Raw genomic sequence first — 19,170 nt, forward strand, 5'->3', positions numbered from 1 at the left:
CCTCAGTGTCGATCTGTTTGGCTCATCTTGATTGGGACCCTCTGTGCTTCCTGTCTGAGTATTTCTTTCCTTCTTTAGGTTTGGAAAGTTTTCAGCCATAATTTCTTCAAATAGTTTCTTGAAATCCTTTTTTTTTTTCTTTCTTCCTGTAACCCCTATGTTGGCACCTTTGATAGTGTCCTGGAGATTTCATATGTTGTACTCACATATTTTTATTTGTCTGCTGTTCTGACTGGACGTTTTCCATTAGTCTATCTTCCAGATCATTTATGCATTCTTCTGTGACATTTAGTCAGCTATTTGTTGCTCTTAGTGTGCTTTTATCTCACATATTTAATTATCTATCTTTTGTGTGCTACTTCTTTATAATTTCTGAGTCTTCATGAAAAATTAACTTTGTTTGCATCAATTTTCTCCCCTAATTCAGTCAGCCTTATTATTACCAATATTTTTAATTATCTGTCTGGTAGATTACACTCTGTTTCAGAACTTTTCTCTTGGTCTTTCATTTGAGAGTAGTTCGTCTTTTCATTCTATTTAACTTTCTCTGTCTCTGTGAATTTAGGTGAAACAGTTACCTATTTTGGTCTTGAAGAGGTGATCTTATGTGGGAATGTACCTGTGTAAATAGCATGTGTTCAACCCCTTTGATGATAGGGATCAATTTGATGTGGATGCCAGTCATGTCTTTCCTCAGGGAGTGCTGGCAGCTATCACTTTGGTAGGAGGGGCAGCTGCTGATAGAGGAGCTAGAGTCTGATAGGGGTGGGAGGCAGGACTTGCTCTCTGCTCAGTGGTCATCACTGCCCTGTCAGGTCGGAGGGTCTCCTCTAAAGTTGCTGAAATAGAATACCTGAAGGTTTGGCTCAAGCTAGCTCCATTCCCTTAATTGTGTTTTTCCTTCTCCCCACACTGGGACCTTTGTACCAAAAGAGGGCACTGCTGAAGTAGAGTTGGTATGCTCACAGAGGTCCAGTGCTCTGCCTGTGTAGGCATCTGGGGCTCTGCTCAGATGTAGCACATGGTGCATCTTTTCCCCTGTTGCAACCACCTTAGATCTAGTGCTAGACTATGGCATGCAGTGGGCAGGACCAGAGCATTCATTTGGCTTGGACTGGGGACCTCTCTGTGCCATGCTTGGGGGCAAACCAGCACCTGTACACTCCTCAGGAGTAGAGTCTAGACTTCGCTAATCTTTCTGTCTTAATGTTTTTCTAATCAGTCAAATGGGCTTGTCTGCCATACATAGGACCCCAGGACTGGGATACCCTGTCTGGGCCTTGAGCCATTCACTCCCCAGGGTGAGTGTTCACATGTGCAGTCTCCCTTTTCCTCTTGGTCCCCTCCCAGGTGGACAGATCCCGGCTCAGTGCTTTTCTTCACATCCTACCCAATTATGTCTGTATCTTTCTTACAGCATTGCTTTTATAGGAGACCTTCTGCCCATTTCCAGTTCGTTTTTCATAAGAAATTACTCCATGTGTAGATGTATTTTTGATGTGTTTGCGGGAAGTGATAAGTTCCACATCATCTTACTCCACCATGTTGACCTCCCTTCTGCTAATTTTTATTCTACTACATAAAGATAACATAGAATCTCTTTTTTTGTGACAGCAGTTAGAGGAATCAGTTGTTTGAACACACTCCTTGTTCTTCCCAATACAACTAAGCCGTCATCATAGAATATTTATCCTGCAGTTTTCCACATCAGGAGAACAGGTATTCAATTCATAACATTTAAAGTGTACCATATTAGTAACAGAATCCCAAATCAAAAACAGTATGGAAAATTTTAATCTCTAAGAGTCCAGAATTAGGGTAGACTTGAGACAAGGTATAATCCCTATTTCAGCTCCCTTCTTCACAGTTCTCTTGGCCCTACCCTCTCCTGTATGCATGATTTCTCCTCAGGATGACTTCTCAATGACAATCAGCATGGTTTCATGCAACAGACAACTCTTCCTTATACATCCAAAAAAAAAAAAAAACTTCCCCAGTAAAACTTAGATGAACCCTGTTGGATCGTGTTGCCAAAGTTGGGCCGTAGGAATACTGTGTACTGATGGGCTGATGCTGGACTTCCTAAACCAATTACTGGCAACTAGGATGAGGGTACCAAGATGAACTCTGAGTCTAGGCTTTAGAATAATCAAGGAACAGCGATAGAATTGGAAACAGCTTCTCCTCATTCTCTTGGGCAGTGTCTTTCTAAAGGAAAGGAGAACTGTCTTAGGAAAAAGAGAAAAATTAATCTTGGATAGCCAGTTATTATGGTCACTGTTGAGCGGTAGGGCTACACTGAACCTGGTGAATGATGATGGTTAAAAAAGACAGAACAAAGCTCTTCCTAGAGACTGTTATCTGGACTGTCAGAAACTCATTCTTACCTAACCCAGATTTTTGAAAAGGGAAAACAGATTTTGTATAATGCTATATTAAGCCCATGCAGGTTGGCCCACACACAAAAATGGCCCATAGAATCAAAGGCCAATTTCAGATCCTTTGTGCTTCTTTAAAACTGCATTCCTGATTAGCATATGAATCCTGTTGCCATGGCAATTACAGTGGTGTATATTGTGTGCTGTCACTTTAGAATAGGATCTAGAAAACTAACAGTCCTAGAATAGAAAATGAAAGCCTTCTTGGTAATAGGACCAAATGGAATTATAACTTGGGCATCAAAACTGAGAAACATTTCCACAAAATGAGAGGCTCTTGTGTTTTACAGAGACATTCTGAAATTTCAGTGAAATGAGACACTATGCTTCACTTATGACTGCTCCTTGCTTCCAAATGGTTTTGTGGTACCTTTAACTTTTAAACTCATAAAATAGGGCAACTAAACAATTAGGAAAGAGAAGGAAGAAGGAAAAGGAAGAAAGTGAGAGAAATGTTGGGTGGTGGTTGGTGGTAATATGCATCTTAGTATTGAAATTTCCATATTAGCCTGCTATGTTTATTCCACCACTTGCTGGAAGAAGAGGTAAGGATGTTGGGTGTGGGAGATACTTTAGCCTCTTTAAGTGCAAAGGACTGGTGGGACAATCTTTTAGGCAAGATGTATCATTAGCTAAGGATCTGAACACAGAGGGTCCCTTTTCTACTGGGTGTTACCAATCCAAAACCTTTGCACTGTGTCTGATTCAATCATGTTTCTCTTCTATTCTGGCCCAGGAGTAACTATCTCTTTTGTTCTCTGCCTGAGCTAGGGAGGGAGAGGTTATATGCATGAGTCAAAAAGCCTGACTACTGCCAATTATCCCAGGATCCCCTGCCATGGGCATACAAAATTGTTCCTTGTTTAACATCCTTGGAGCCAGGACTCCTTCTTAAACCATACCTTCCATCATGTATTTTGAATTGTGGATCCATTCTTCAATGAGATAATGTTTTGTTTCCCTTCTTTCAAGAATTCATCATAATTGAGGGTCTATAGAGTACACTGTTTTTTCATGTTCTCCTGGAATTATGAGCTTATTAAGTATCTTTTCCATCATTTTTCGGGATCAAGGCAAGAGGGAGAAGCTATAGTATGTACTCATTCCGCCCTTTTGAAGGGAAAGTATTCTCAAACATTTCTGTGGTGGCATGAAAAGTAAAGAATTAAATGGTTGTGTAAATTGCTTTTCAAACATACTCTTCCTGTGTGAGAATCAGACAAATGCCCTTTTCTGCATTTCCAAAATCACAGTCTGTGATTGGTCATGACAGGTGTGGTAAGCTGAATGAGATGTACAGGAGAACCTGAAAGTCCGTATGTGCAGCTAGAATCTCTGTGGGGTAGACTGTTGCCTCAGTGTTGATGTGGGACCTTCCCCCGGCCTAATGGTATAAACTGCTCACAGGTCTAGGCTCTAGTATCTTAAAGGACTCACCATTGTTTCTTGTGAACTGTCAAGATCACTGAACTTTGGAACTACGAAGACTACTAAGAAGCTTAGAGTAACTCAGATGTTATCTCCATTCGGCATGTCAGGACAGAGAGGCTCCATGAGGTTAAGTTGTTCAAATGCACAAAGCTAATAATAGTCACATGCCGAACTTGCTGCCCCAAAGTCAGCCTCACTAAGACAAAGGCCTTTTATTCAATGCTGCATAGTAAAGCATACTGCTCCAGCTCAACATGCTGACACTAACTTGTACTGCATTTAATCCCACCAAAGACCTACTAATCATACAAAGTTGTACCATATGAAATCGCTGTTTTTATAATCCAAAGATGGTCAAATATTGGTAATCTCATGGTTCAGTTTGATATATTGCCCTTTAATTGTATAATGAGATGGAAAATTTTTTCTTTCAGAAGCAAATATATGAATTCCTCATAGAAGTATCTTGAGCTTGTTGGGAATTTACCTTGATAAGCCGGCTTGAAGTAGGCAGATCCTTTCCAAGAATGGGTGACAGGATTTCTAACAGAATCAGTTTGTCTTTGAGGTGAAGGAGGATGAGGCAACAGAAAGCTTGCCATACAGTGAAAACTCTGGAAATGAGAAGTCACTAGGAAATGTAGCACTTCCTCAAGATCACAAAAATGGGTATTTGAGGGAAACTTAGATATCTAGGTCTCAAGGATAAATAAAGCTCTTACTGGTACCCAAGATACTATGGTTCCACATATTTCCTGAACAGTCACATCCTGAGTAAGGAACCAAAATATGTTTGCTCATGTGATAATGGTAGACAATCTTTAAAAGTTCATTGAATTAAAGAAAGATTGTCAGTATTTTACTGGATGCCACATACTATTTAAATATTCTTTAGTGCATTTAGCATGTGCTAGAAACTTATACTGGAGAAGGCAACGGCAACCCACTCCAGTACTCTTGCCTGGAAAATCCCATGGACAGAGGAGCCTGGTAGGCTGCAGTCCATGGGGTCGCTAAGGGTTGGGCACGACTGAGCGATTTCACTTTCACTTTTCACTCTCATGCATTGGAGAAGGAAATGGCAACCCACTCCAGTATTCTTGTCTGGAGAATTCCCAGGGACAGAGGAGCCTAGTGGGCTGCCGTCTATGGGGTCACACAGAGTTGGACACGACTGAAGTGACTTAGCAGCAGAAACTTATACAGCATGAATTTAAAAAGCTTAGATTCTGATAGACTGACAGCTTCAAGGCTGGTAAAGGTAACCTACCAAGATATGTAAATTAACCTTTTTTTCCAGAGAAAATGAGATAAATAATCTGGTCACATAAAAGAAGGGTATCACTCAGTTTTACTGATAAAAATGTCAGCAGTAGCCAGATTCAGATCCTGAGCTGTCCATCTACTATGCCATTTAAAGCAGGGACTAATGCTAAGTGTAAGAAGCCTTGTTCCACAGTGATTTCCAAGAAGTTATGTCTATCCTCTGACTTGCATCTTAAGTCATTCTTTCCTAAAAAATGCAGAAGTCTCTTAGAGACACCAAGTTTTCCATTTCTTTAATACTTCCCTTCTAGTTTATGTCCTTCTGACTACTAATATTTTAAAAATAAATAATTGATGTTTAATACTAATCTATATGAATTAAAAGATACCTAATTTTTAAATATTCTTAAATATCATTCTAAACTTTTTAACTACATTATACTAAAAAAATAGTGAATTAAGTAATCTCTAAATATTAAATTCCTCATTAAGAGCATATTTAAACATGCCTTTGTTTTCTATTATTATCATTATTGTCATCATACATGAGCAATATGATACTTAGCAACTATGAGAAATTTCAATTTAGGGAAAACATTTTGAAGGAAAAAACACTGGGGTTAAATAATTTATTACCATTGCTAAGATGAACACATATACTTGATACTCAATTTTAACTTTAGAACTTTAAAAAAATAGTTTTAATACAGTATCAAAATTTACACAAGTATTTTGTCAAAAGACCAGTGTTCCTTGTATTAGCTTCTGCAGGCTCTACTGCAGGCACAAAACTTTTTTTTAAATGTCTTCAGAGTGTAGGAATACAACAATTTAAGGATAAAAGCTTTTCAAGAAAAGGTGTAAATATAGCAAGCAATTTTCCTTTATAAAGTAATAATATTCTTAAAATATATAATGTTTTAAAAGAAAAGCTTAAATGGTAACCCAATTACAATAATTAGAAAGATAATTCTATAGCAAATTAATTCATAAATATTTTCTAAGAACAGGATTGCCTTTTCATAACAATAACATTCAAAAAAATATAACAATTCCTTCACCAATGACAATTAATACATGTGTAATGAGCCCATTTAAAAACAAGAGCAACAGAATATCTGCTATGAATCAAATCTGAGTAATTTAGAAGAAAACTGGGAATCGTTGCATTCCTACTTTTATAATTTTATATTACAATATAAAGTTAGCATTCGGTCACAGGCCTCTTGCACATTCATACAAGAAACTATCATTGCATTTGAATAAACACAAAATACCTATCATAGCATTTCCAATACACACAGTCTATTATTTTATATATATATATATATACCAAAAATAAGGAAAAACTAAAGCTAGTACACCTCCTTTTCAAATCTCAAGCAATCTGAACAAGAGCTTTTAGCTTCAATAATGAAGGACATGCGTCAGTTTCATAAAACATTAAGATAGCTGCTGTAGGCTAAGAAAGCTTTTTTCATAAATGCAGTGCAATATTTTAAAGTTTACAGAAAGTTTATTAAATATAACAGCATGTCTAGAAACTAAATTGTAGAAATTGACATCTCACAGCTGGAAACACTTAGAAAAATTGTTTGCTTGTTCTTTAATTGAAATTGTTAATATTAACATTAATGAATACACTGAAGATGGAGGTTGATATGTCCCCAAGATGTGTCTTCATGAATAATACATTAAGATGAAAAGAAAAGATGTATTTACTTTGATCAGTTTAAGTAAATGGCACTCTGACAATGCACTCGACAATTTCTGCTACCCTTCTAGCTGGTAAGGAAAACTGATGTAGTATTTTTAGTACCTCAAAAGTCAAAACAAAATCCAAGAAATCTAACCATCCAAATTAATTATGCATCAGGAACTAGTATTTTATTGACTAAAATATAATAGGTGACCAACTCTCCAACTTGGGAAGCTGGAAACCACTTGCTATCTTCAACAACATGGTAGAACACTCCCACCATGATATGCAATGATTCGATTCTATCAAAACCACTGAAGCTCTACTGGACTCTTCCAATCATGCAGGTTTCCCCATTACAATCTTAGATCTGAAGAGTCAAAAACATTTTAGTTCTAATGAAAATATTGTACCAAAATGGTGATTTTCAAAGCTACCTTGTTTTTGAGATGGACTGTAGTGAACATCAAAATGAGAGACAAAAAATACAACTTCAGCCATACTAAAGTTTATCGAGGGAAAATATGTGCAATGTACAATTACTCCAGGTTTGTGGAAATCCACTCTTTCCTCTCTTATCTCTCTGGCAGTGGTGATGTCATGTTTGAAAGAGAGTGCATCTCACATGGGTCCCTTGTACTGGTTTCCAGACAAATGTTGCCTAATTCCAGGACACGAACCTGCAGCATCTCCAAGTTTCCTCCATACAACCTTAAGAAAAAGAAGAAAAAGAGTAAGCATCTTAATTGTCCTGTTCCACAAAGGGGTGTGTATTTTTTTTAAAGAGGGGAAATCTATGAGAAGGACAAAGAGGAATATAAGACAAGAGACAAAATATTTACACAAATGAGCTCAAAAATAAAATGAAATGTGATGCAAGTTTCTAAATCATGAGAACTGCTCAAGGGACAGGAGTGCCATGCTTCTTTAGCAATCAGGGTCAAAATTACAAAATAATATGCCAACTTAAACTGGTTATGGGAGTGGTCCTCAACTCTGGCTGTCCACTAGGAATTATTCTTAAACAGGTAGGGTTGTCTATTATTTTTAAAGCTGTCAACATGATTCTAATGTGTAGTTAAGAATACAGGAGCAAAATCATCCTGGTTCCTATATTATACATCTAAAATGAGGAATACCAAAATGTTAAATAACTAAGAACAAAAGCTCCTTCACTGTCTGTAGTGGTTTAAAGTTCTGAGCTAGTAGCCTTAGGGTCACTTAGTAGACTTCCCTTGTTTTCCCTGTGGAATGGGGGCCTTAGTTATCAAAAATCTTAGCTACTCAATAGTATATCTCAGATTACCACAATAGAAACCATTCAGATGCAGGGAAAAGATAAGAATAAATTCAAGAGTCACTAAAAAACAATATGTTAAAAATCAGGCTATTTTGAAGAGACAATAGCAAAGGGTGAGATTAATAACAAGTAAAACCACTGAATCCAACAATGACATACCAATATACTACATTAAGAAACCACATAGTAACAGTCATAACTCTCTTAGTGTTTCACTGTTAGGATTATGATCAGATTGATTACTTCTACAGAAATTTACATTGCTCTAACACGAATATAAACCAGCTGGTTCATCAATACTTGTTTTCTCTTTTAAAAGAGCAGATATTCCAGGGAAGCAGATTTCTAGTCATAGTAACACATAAGCATGTAGGAGTCTGTCTACCTTCATTTTGAAACCCGTGGAACTATTCATCTCTGTGTGTTAGCAGACAGTATTATGTGGTAGAGATGTCCTGTCATGTTTGAAGGGAGTTGTAGTTACGGTCCTTAAATATTTGGGAAGGAATTTTCTAGTAGCTTAGATGGTAAAAAATCCACCTGTAATTCAGGAGACCTGGATTTGATCCCTGGGTCAGGAAGATCCCCTGAAGAAGGAAATGGCTACCCATTCCAACATTTGTTCCTGGGAAATCCCATGGACAGAGAAGCCTGGCTAGCTACAGTCCATGGGGTTGCAAAGAGTCGGACACTAATGAGCATATATAGCAGTGAATGGTTCAGACTGTACCCAAGGGAGTTAGGAAAGTGTCCTCTCTCAATACACTAACTGAAGAGGTACACATTCTGAATCAGGAAGCCAAGGGACACTACGGACTTTCCCTTTCTAGCCCTTAAATGGTATTACATATACCCAGAATGCTTTGACGTCTTGTTTAGAAGCAAAGGATAGATTCAAATGATCAGGAACAAAAGGCATTAGATGATTACAACTCCAAAGTGTTGTACACAACCCCCTATTCAAGTATTCAAATGTAGAATGTAGTGGGCCTTACCCCTGAAATTACGCGATGAAAGGAAACTCAGAGAAGACAGAACTTTGAAATAAGCCAAAGACACTAAGACAGACACAGAGTAGTGACTTGTTAAATAAGTAAGAGAGCTGAACAGTTGGGTGTCTGAGATGGTTACTGAGATAGCGGGTCAGTCAAGTATCTCAGCTATTCCCAGGGAACTGACAAGGGCCAAAGAGAAAAACCTAAGATAAAACCATTACTACAAAAAGATAGGTAATATACTGTTTCTTTGAGGACAGTGTATTTTTGTAGTAGAGCTGGGAATAGACTAGAAGCACTACATGCTTACTAATCAAAATGATGGTGCTGCGAAGAAAGGTTGTTAACATCTATAAAATGGAAAGACTGTATAGACGTTAACAACCTATTTTCAGAAAGAATACCAGAGACGGATATAAACCTGAGTCTTTTAACTGATCTCACATTATGAGAAAGCTTTACATTTCTGTAATGTTATTGTAAAAGCCCATAATTCCTCTAATAGGTTTCATAATCTTATGTACATTATTGCTTAGAAATTTTGAAACTGTCCCACAAACTATTTTTGTTTATTCTCCAATATTTGCTATGTGTTCTTGATGTGAATATAACTTACAATGGTGACACAAATATTTTAAATCAACACTTTTTTTTTTCTTGTGGCTTTTAAATAGTTTCCAAACATAACAGTGCTAACAATCAGATTTGAACTAGCCTACTTTTTTTGTTTCTCAAATTTCTGTGACCAAAGGCGAAAACAGAAAAGATGCCCTAGAGAACTTTCAAAGGTAAAAAGTTCTTGGCTTTCTGAAGGCAACAATAATTACCACTTTGTGTGTCCTTTTGAAGGATTTTTGGAAATACAGGCAAATCAAGATCAATGCAAAACTAATCAGGATCCAATTCATTAGTGGGTCCCTTCTCTAAGAAATAAATTTTCTAATATCTGAAAATATTTCATCAAAAAAGAGACAGGAAACAGTCCTGTGTTTCTTCAGACAAATTTTGGCATTGAGCGCAATAGAGATGGTTTCCTCTGAAAGATACACTGATTTTCATTCTTGAGAAAGAAAATGGAAGTGCCTAGATTCACTACAATTGGGAAAGTGGAAAGAGCTGGTCCTCAGAGAAAATCTGGGTATATGCCTGACTTCCCTATTCATTAGAGGACAATTGGGGCAAGTAACTTAATTTCAGAATCTCAGTTTCTTCAAGTATAAAATGCGAGTTCCTACCCCAATTGCCCAAGATCTGGTGCGAAACCGAGACTTCAGAATTATGAAGGAGCCTCAATATGACAGAACCACTGAAGGTATGACCTCCTGTGGTCCCTTCCAGTTTTACAATTCCTAATGTTTGAACTTTAAAATTTATCTGAGGGAGGTGATCAAACTGAAGTTTAAGAACAGACAAAAAGCTACAGAAGACAAACAGTGATGCATTTAGGAAATCATGACATTTAGAACCAATGACCATTTGAAAACAGACAACAGATATGTAAGAAAAACAACACAAGCAAGCAAGAGACTATATGTGCTGGGGCAAAGCTAAATGCCCATGGGACTTATTTAACATTTCCTGGATTCTAGGAATGCCTCGGGGAGGTAGGTAAATGAGATACCTGGTCCTAATAGCCTAAAGCTTAAGGGTATTTCTAAGCAATTTTTATATCCTAATGAACAAAGGATAAAAGTACAATGGAACACCAATTCAAATAAAAGCTTAAAATAGCTGACCATGAATTTTTGCTTTTAACAAATGTCTTCCCCAACATATTCTAGTTTTTAAATAAGTTCCACAAATTATATTCTTGATTAAATGATATATCCAAAGCATATTACTCAAAAATTAAAATTAAGATTAATCAAATCCAAACCCCAATAATGATCACCTAGGCTAAGCATTGTGAAACTGGCATGTCTTTTTTTTTTTTCCCCACTCTATTTCTGTGATTTCATAGGCAGATTTCTGTGTGGCTATCTCATAAGTTCATATCTATCTCTTACTATTTTGAGATACTGCTGGGCATGTCATGAAGCACAACATATGAATAAAGAACTTAGCAAATATTACCTATTGGGTTGGCTAAGAAGTTCGTTCCAGTTTCTATGGAAAAAACAGAACAAACTTTATGGCCAACCCAATATTAAGATGGTGATTTTTTTCCCCCAAGTATCGTTACAAATAATCTGCAGAAGGCTGCGTTTTCTTTATCATAGGTTTTTAAACACTGCTCTTTAAGGAAAACTATGAAATGGAAACTGATTTATTTTATCAAAACTAGTAACATTTTAGGAAATTTATTGTTCAGAAACTTTCACAGTTCATTCTGGAACACAGAATTGGCCGATTCTTGCTCACCTGCATATTTTACATGATTATTGTGTTAAAAAATACTGCAATAACATTTACTAAAGAAAATCAAGGTTTGGTTTTACTTTCACATAAAAATATAAAGGCATTTGGCCAGCATTTTAAAAAGTAGGTATTCATGAAGCAAAATCTAAGCTATGATGAGGCTTTCAACACAGAATACACAATAAAGCACATTAAACTTACATTGCACATTTCTCTGACTATAGCTTTTTCTGTCTCACTAAGGTCATGTTCATACTCTTTACCCTGCTGACGATCTATAGTTTCCTGAACATCCAAGACCTGGATTTGTTGAAAAAGAAAAGCAAATTTCACATGGAAAAAAAAAGTTTGTTAGTTATGAATAAAAATCATCAAGGAGCTCCACTTAAAAAAAAAAAAAAAAAATCTTAGTTTTTTTTCCATGTCTGCATATCAGAGTAGGTTGGTATTTGGCAAAATCTTTTAAAAGAGGTGATTGTTCTGAAAGCTATCTGGAGTCAATTCTACTTGATTTTCAAATGGCCATTAAGAGCAATCTACTGCATCATTAATAGTCAATTGAATTCATTCATGTCCAAAATAATTAGATGCATTTAGTTAATTTGGTCATTAAGATAAAGCTGACTGTCAACCATTTGGAGATAGTCAATAAATCCTGCTCCATTGTAAAGACTGGCATGTAATTAATTATATTACTCAACAGTCCAAATGATATGTAGACACGGCCTATAGAAAAAAATGACTAAAAAGGATAATAATGACAGGTGAAACTTGTCAGAATCCATAAGAACTTTTAACATGAACATTACTGACCTCAGAGTTCTTGCCTGGATGTGTTCCTGGTGCCAAGGACAGGACTATGGAGACAGCTCTTTGACAAAAGCAAAGAGAAGCAATGGCTCCCCAGTTGTGAAAATATGTAATACTAAGTATTTTTCATTTTTCATCTGAGAATGTGATGCTTTTAAACAATTTTAGATTCTACCTGTCTAAATTATTCCTAAATGAATTGAGAATAAGATCCTGTTCAAAATGTCTTTAAAAGTTTCATGTCAATACTCTATATATAGTACAAAAGAAGACAAAACTTTGGCCTTGAGTGCTATTTGTTATTTTTCTCTACATCAGCTTCTAAATCAAATTACTGATGTAGTATTAAAAAAATGTTTATCCTAAAAGCTCCTGTACAATCCACACTGAACTGTAACACTGCTAAACCCCTTGGTTCTATTGCCACGGTCAGTGCTGATGGCCACACCTAAAGGTGTCACCTGAGAATTCACACTTAAAAGCCTGAAGCAGAACACTAGAGAGTCAGTTCACATTCTTGTTATACTTAGAGAAAATTATTGATGATGCGCAATGAATATTCATAGAAAACTTAAAGCACTCCTTGGAACAAGCTCATTTGCCCACAAACTCGATTTATTATGCACCTGAGAGAAGTGTACTTCAAATCAGTTAATTTCTCCTAAATGAAGTGAAGCTCCAATTAATAGTTATGAATTTTAAAGCAAGAAAAATGTGGCGTATTTCAAGTGGACTAATTCCTCACATTGATTTACAACTCTTTCCCCCGAACTATGACCATGGAGTTTATTAAAGTTTAGAAATTTTTAAAACTTTACGAGAAGATGAGAAACTGAGCCACTGTTTCAACTACTACTTTCAGAACAGAAAAATCTTATGATATAAATCAGCTCTAGATTGGTAGCCTTTTAAAAACAAAACATGTCAAGAGGCTACATTTTTTTTCTGTTGAGATATTCCAAAGATACATTTCCCAGAGGCTATGTTTGCACATATTTCTGTCTCAACTCATGGACGCAAATGCATTCTATATTCAAGAGCCTCCAGTTACCCAAGCAAGGTGCTTTAGTCGCTCAGCATTACCCATCAGCCAAGTGAGGACACTTAATGTGTTCTGATTATAACATAATATCTTCCTCTCAAGATAAAATTTTATATGAAAATTCAAAAATGAATTTGGAGAAAACTGAAGCGTTCTTCCTTGCTTTTAGGCCATACTACCACAGCTGCATTGAGAAACAAAGGAAAGATGGCAGTGTGACCCACTACACTGGTCTGATTCCAATTGCACTTGTCATTGAATAAGGTAATGTGCTGAAACAGGTTTCAGTTTGGAAAGCAGGGCAGTGTGTCATTTCTGGAGTATGTATAGATACCAATACTACAGGCTTGAAGCCACTCCTTCATTTTTCCATTGCTAAAGTGCTTTCAGATTGCTAGTGCCTGATTTATGCTCAAGTAACAGCTTGTTTAGCATGCTGTTCATACTAAATAGTATCCAAATGCTGTTGCTAAGAGCAAGCCAGTTGATAAACCAGCAGCTGTCAGACAAAGGGCAGGAAGGGCCCCTCATTCTGGTGTGCCTTCCCACAAATTCCCCTCAGTTGTTCATTTTGTGAGGTTTTCCAGTCGAGACAGGAAACACCAAGTTCATTGCCACTGGCCCCCAGCATAGTTCTACCACCTCCCCTTGTCAGCAATCTGTAAGTGCTTGGGAGAAGCACACTCATTTCATCTAAGTTACAGCAAAATGTAATGAGGGAGCTAAATCAACTGCTAAAACAATCATCCTCAAGTCAAGTAAATATTTTGAAGTTCTCATCCACTTCTTTGCTTTTCTGCATGCCAAGGAAAGTGTGGTCCCCTGCATAAGAGTGCCTCATCAGCCTGTGGATAAATCATTCTGAAACCAAAACAACTTTAGAAAAGTTGTGAAATCCATGTGGCAAAAGCAGGACTGAAGCACTCTACTTACTTTATGGCTCAGAAAGGTTTACTCAAGGCTGCTGCTGCTAAGTCGCTTCAGTCGTGTCCGACTCTGTGCGACCCCATAAACAGCAGCCCTCCAGGCTCCTCTGTCCCTGGGATTCTCCAGGCAAGAATACTGGAGTGGGTTGCCATTTCCTTCTCCAACGCATGCATGCATGCTAAATCACTTCAGTCGTGTCCGACTCTGTGCGACATGTTAGGAATTAGAGATAATTTGGAGGACAGTGTTTTATACTTTGGAGCTGATGAAATTTCAAGGACTTGTCTCAGTTTTTAATATGATTTTTATTGCCTGCAGTTTCTTCTTAGAGAGGTAAATATTTATATTGAATATTATTAATTTTATTTATTGGAAAGCTCATTACTGGTAAAGAAAAATAAAGGATAAATTTAAGCCACATCTTTCTTTAAGTTATTGCAGAATCTTAATTATAAGCCAAAAATAAAATAAATAAATAAATAAAAATAAATAAATATCTTTATGAATAGTCTATAAAGAGGCATTAACTAGAGTTAGAAGACTTAATTTCTATTTTGTGGTGAACAGAGTAGGCTTTATTTGAAAACTTTTTTTTTTAGTAAATTGCACAATGTACTTCAGTTGCAAAAAAAAAATATGGTATCCTTCCTTATTTTGGTTAATTATTAAGTTCCTGTATTTGAAGACATCCATGCTACAAACATTGCACAGAAAATACCTGTAACAATATTTTACACATACATGCACATCAGACTTCAACTTCAATGCAGATAGATATGAATCACATTACTCAAAACAAAATGATAAAATTAGAGATTCAATTCAACCATAAGTACTCAAACCCACTATTAGTTTATAAAATTAAAATCATTCTTCAAAACTTAAGATTAAAAAAAGTTATACCATAGGGGTCAAAAAATAAAGTATCTATGGTTAAAACGAGACCGTGAGGATTACCAGACTATAGTGAACAAGCCACAACACAACTGAAGTACTGAAGAAATGGTTGTACACAGTTGGTTACCTTAAGAGAGTGTACCACGGGTTCAGGCTGCTGAGAAGGTGTGGTATGTCCACTGAAGCTAGCTGGAGAGTTGGGTGAACTGTTACTCCCATCAGCCCCAGATGACAACCTAAAAGAACCCTTAGTAGAAAATCGACAACTTTGTTATTAAAACAAAAGTCGTTTATAACTGAAGAGATGTCATTCAATATTCAATTTCACTGCCAAATGAGAATTAGCCTTTTTTTTTCCTAGCCTGTCATAAGATGCTATCAACCTGTTAATTGGAATACACTTGCTGCTTGACCAGCAAAAAAAAAAAAGTAACCAAGAGCCATCTCTATGCATTTCCAGATGTCAGTTCTGATTTACTGAAAAGAGCAATGCCCCCTAAGGAATGCCCATTAAGAACATTTTAAGAATGATTTTTGAAACTTAAAGATACTCAAGAGTAGGGAATTTGTGAGTTACTCCACATTTGAGTTAAACATGCTCACTCAGCATGACAAATGCCATATTCCATATGTCTCAGAAAATGCAGATACATCACATTGGAGAAATGGTGTCCCTTACCTATGGCAGAACATTTCCCAAGGAAATTTAACCATATGCAACATTTTCTTCAAGAATTCTCTTATTTTATGAACTTTTAAAAAATGAAAAAAAAAACAGATTGCAAATTACATATTTGTAGTTTAGTGACTTTTCAACTGAATTGCTGAGAAGTCAGAACCTGGGCATTATTAATTTGACCTGCAAGAGTCACAGTCGCCAATACAGGAAATGGGAAAAAGTAAAAATGTCTCTTTTTCCAGGGTTCCTTGGGTAAAATACTAATGGACAAGGAAAGAAAAAGAACAGTAGTGATCTACCCTCCTAGCAAAAACAGTCTAATGGGAATATTCCTGTTTTTAGGGTCTGAGAGATTTTAATTTCTATCCATCAACAAATCTGCAGATTTTTTTCATACCTACTAGATTAATAACTGTTCCCTTTAACTTGATCCTATGAATCTAATCCCCTGAGAAGGAGCCATGGAAGGCGCATCATATGTGGGTTCTTGGCAGGAAGAAACAACAGTGATCTGGGACGTTAATTTTCTAGCATCTACAGGAGCACTTCTATGTTGTACATTTTAGGGATGGGTGGGAGAAGCTGAGCACAGCAATAGTTACAGGTATGGGTTTTACATAAACCATGCTAACTGCAGAGAAATTAACTCTTGCTATTGATTTTTACAGAGATTATTATTTATAATGAATTGAGAATATCTTCTCCCTTCCCTCGACACTGTCCTTTCCATCTGTATGTCCCTGAAGGCTGTCCTTGCCATCTCACAAGCCAACTGAAGCCATGTTCTTTCCTATGCAATCAGGTCAGGTCCTGCTCCCACCCTAACTAACCAACAGGAAGAGGAAGCCATGGATTATGACATTTAGGTGACCTTCTAGCTTCTGTCTGCCACTGCAATTAATGATGAAATTAATAGCAGGTGATGACACAGGACATACAATTATCACAGCCCCAACCCCCTCTGGGAAAAAAATTGAAGGTTTGTTTTGTTGTAATTTAAATCAAATCAGACATAGAGTACCTAAAACAAATAATAGAAAGTAAACTATAAGAAGTTTAAAGATGATTAATAACAGGCACATGCCCCCCATCCAACCACCAAATTTGGACATTCTCTCCTTTGTAGAAATCAAATATTTCCAAAACAAATAAGTTATAAAGGAAGTTCTTCTTCCCTGAAAAGCTCTGGTTCTCTACTATTCTCTTTCCTTACCGGTACCACCCTTAGGAACTCTTCGGAAAAGGTTTCTGAGGTTATACAGAGTTCACATCCACGTCTCATTTGGGCTCCACCACTACAGTGTTGTTTCCTCTGAATGGTAATCTAACTTGTCAGGAAAGATCCTTCCCCCTCTGGAACAAACTCCCTTCAAATTCTTCCTTTTCTGCCCAGCCTGTTTCAAATCCTAGACCTGGCAAAATGTGGTAGGCATGTGCAAGTCTAGTTTCTTTGCCCTTGGGCACAAGACCTCTATCTTTCAGGGTAATTTGGTTTAAGAGAATTTCTGAAATCAATGATAAGTAGCTTCCCTAAACCACATCCTTTGGGCAATTTAGCATTGTTTAGACTTAAGGACAGTCCTGCCTATTCAGAAAGACATACCCTTCTATTAAAGAAGTTTCACCACCATCATCATCATAAAAGCTACAGTGGAAGCTACATGGGTGGGGGAAGGGGGAAGAGGTGGTGGCAGGCAACTTATTCAGGGATTCGAGCTATACTTCAAATGTGCTTTGCTTAGTCATCACCAGAAAGGTAAAGGTTCATATTTCATGTAGTTTTTGTGTAGCTGCAAAGGTTACTGAATGCAGGTTAAGTTGTGCACTAACAGATGCTAAATAGTTTTCCTGATTATAAAAGAAACAAGCACCTCATTCTTTCTGTCACATCTAATTTAGTTACTATAAAGTAAAATTTTAGATTTCCAGTGCTTATTGGCAGAGTTTTATCTGGGCTTTCTCTAGGCTCTGGGGCCATCAATACGTATTCTCAGTTGATTAATATATTTTCACTGAAGTACTTTTTAAAATATGCTACTGGGTAAAATACTAACACAAAAAATATTTTAAAAGAGTCCCTTGGAGTTTATTTCAATAAGATTTAGCCTGCTTATTTAAATTGTATCTTGGCTGACTCAGGACACAGGGAATTTAAAAAGAAAAAAATCTTACTGAAATTGGAAATGCGAGTCCCAGTTTTGGGGTTGCTTGTTTTCAAGCTACACATGACCACACACAGTGTACACACCACCACTTGGGTCAGCGGTCAGTTTGAAAGGGCAAGGAATAATTTTCTGAGCTGGTCTTGACACTTCTGTTGGTGTCTAACAGTTCATTTTCATGGTCACTGACTTTAAACCCCTTTTCAAAAAAAAGGTGCAGGTACCTTTTTCCTTCTTCAATGTTTGGGGTTATTCAACTTTCACCCCAGGTTCAGGGGGAAAAGCACTGAAGGTGACTGTTTAGAAGATAAAAGCCTCTATTCCCACCTTCCCTCCCCTGATCCGGACACACAGTGACTTTCTTTCATGCGTGCAGACGTGTTCTCTCCCCCCAGTATAACTTTTCCTCTAGCAACAGAATCCATCTGGTTATGCACAAGCAAATCAGCAGCTGACTCATCTTCACTCACCGGGAGAGTGGGCAGGCATCGTCCTATTCCTCGGCACCCTTGCCACCACTGCAAGACCCGCCGGGCTCTGGGCCCCCAGCCTTTCTCCATATTTGAGCTGTTTCTAGTTGGAGGTTGCCTTCTATTCTGGGTGGCCTTATATTTGGAACAATATAGTACAATCACTCAGAAAAATGCTGTTTCCCAAGTCTCAAGAAAGCAGATAGAACAAGAAGCTTAATGAAATGAACCACAATGACCACAATGGCAAGCTGTAACATGCACCTCTAACAAGGGAGAACATTAAAAAACTCAGTGAAGTCCTGTAAGTAAGAGCTAATATTGATATACTTTTTTTAAGTTTTGGGCAGAGGTATAACTAATTCTCAAGCTATCAAAAAGAGATAGATGATAATGCCAAAATTCTACCAAAAAAAAAAAAAAGGAAGCTATTTATACAACTTAATTTTGTTGCTTTTATTTGTGAGAAATAGAGAATTAACATAGGTCTTCTAAGTATTTAAAGTGGAAACTTCAGAAATTATTTAAATGCAGTTGGGAGCACTCAGACCTTATGTTAAGAAACACGTTGGGTAGATATATTCAACACTCATAAAAACTGACACTGCATCAAATTCTCAGCAAAATTTCTATATACTGGAGTATATAATGAACTCAGAGATCACTGTTGCAATAAACTATTTTACATGGGGCATA

General features: G+C 36.9%; 1 protein-coding gene across 7 annotated transcripts in view; it reads right to left on the reverse strand.

Moving 5' to 3' along the window:
* Positions 1-5,750: 5,750 nt before the first annotated feature.
* The window catches only part of CCDC85A (coiled-coil domain containing 85A), a 217,942-nt gene continuing 204,522 nt past the window's right edge, over positions 5,751-19,170 (reverse strand). For 3 of the 7 annotated variants that reach the window (XR_008682530.2, XM_055400832.2, XM_055400828.2), the window contains one exon: positions 5,751-7,545. Coding sequence is in view for 6 of the 7 variants with exons in the window: in XM_055400828.2 (XP_055256803.1) it covers positions 7,456-7,545 (90 nt within the window). In the remaining variant the exon portion in view is untranslated. Of the gene's footprint in view, positions 7,546-11,688; positions 11,788-15,290; positions 15,411-18,474; positions 18,610-19,170 lie in introns of all 7 variants that reach the window. The other 4 variants (XM_055400833.2, XM_088841438.1, XM_088841437.1 and 1 more) reach the window with 4 other exon arrangements.

Source organism: Moschus berezovskii, chromosome 11 (genome assembly GCF_049115385.1).
Source record: "Moschus berezovskii isolate FMDL1 chromosome 11, NW_MosBer_1.0, whole genome shotgun sequence".
Taxonomy (NCBI): domain Eukaryota; kingdom Metazoa; phylum Chordata; class Mammalia; order Artiodactyla; family Moschidae; genus Moschus; species Moschus berezovskii.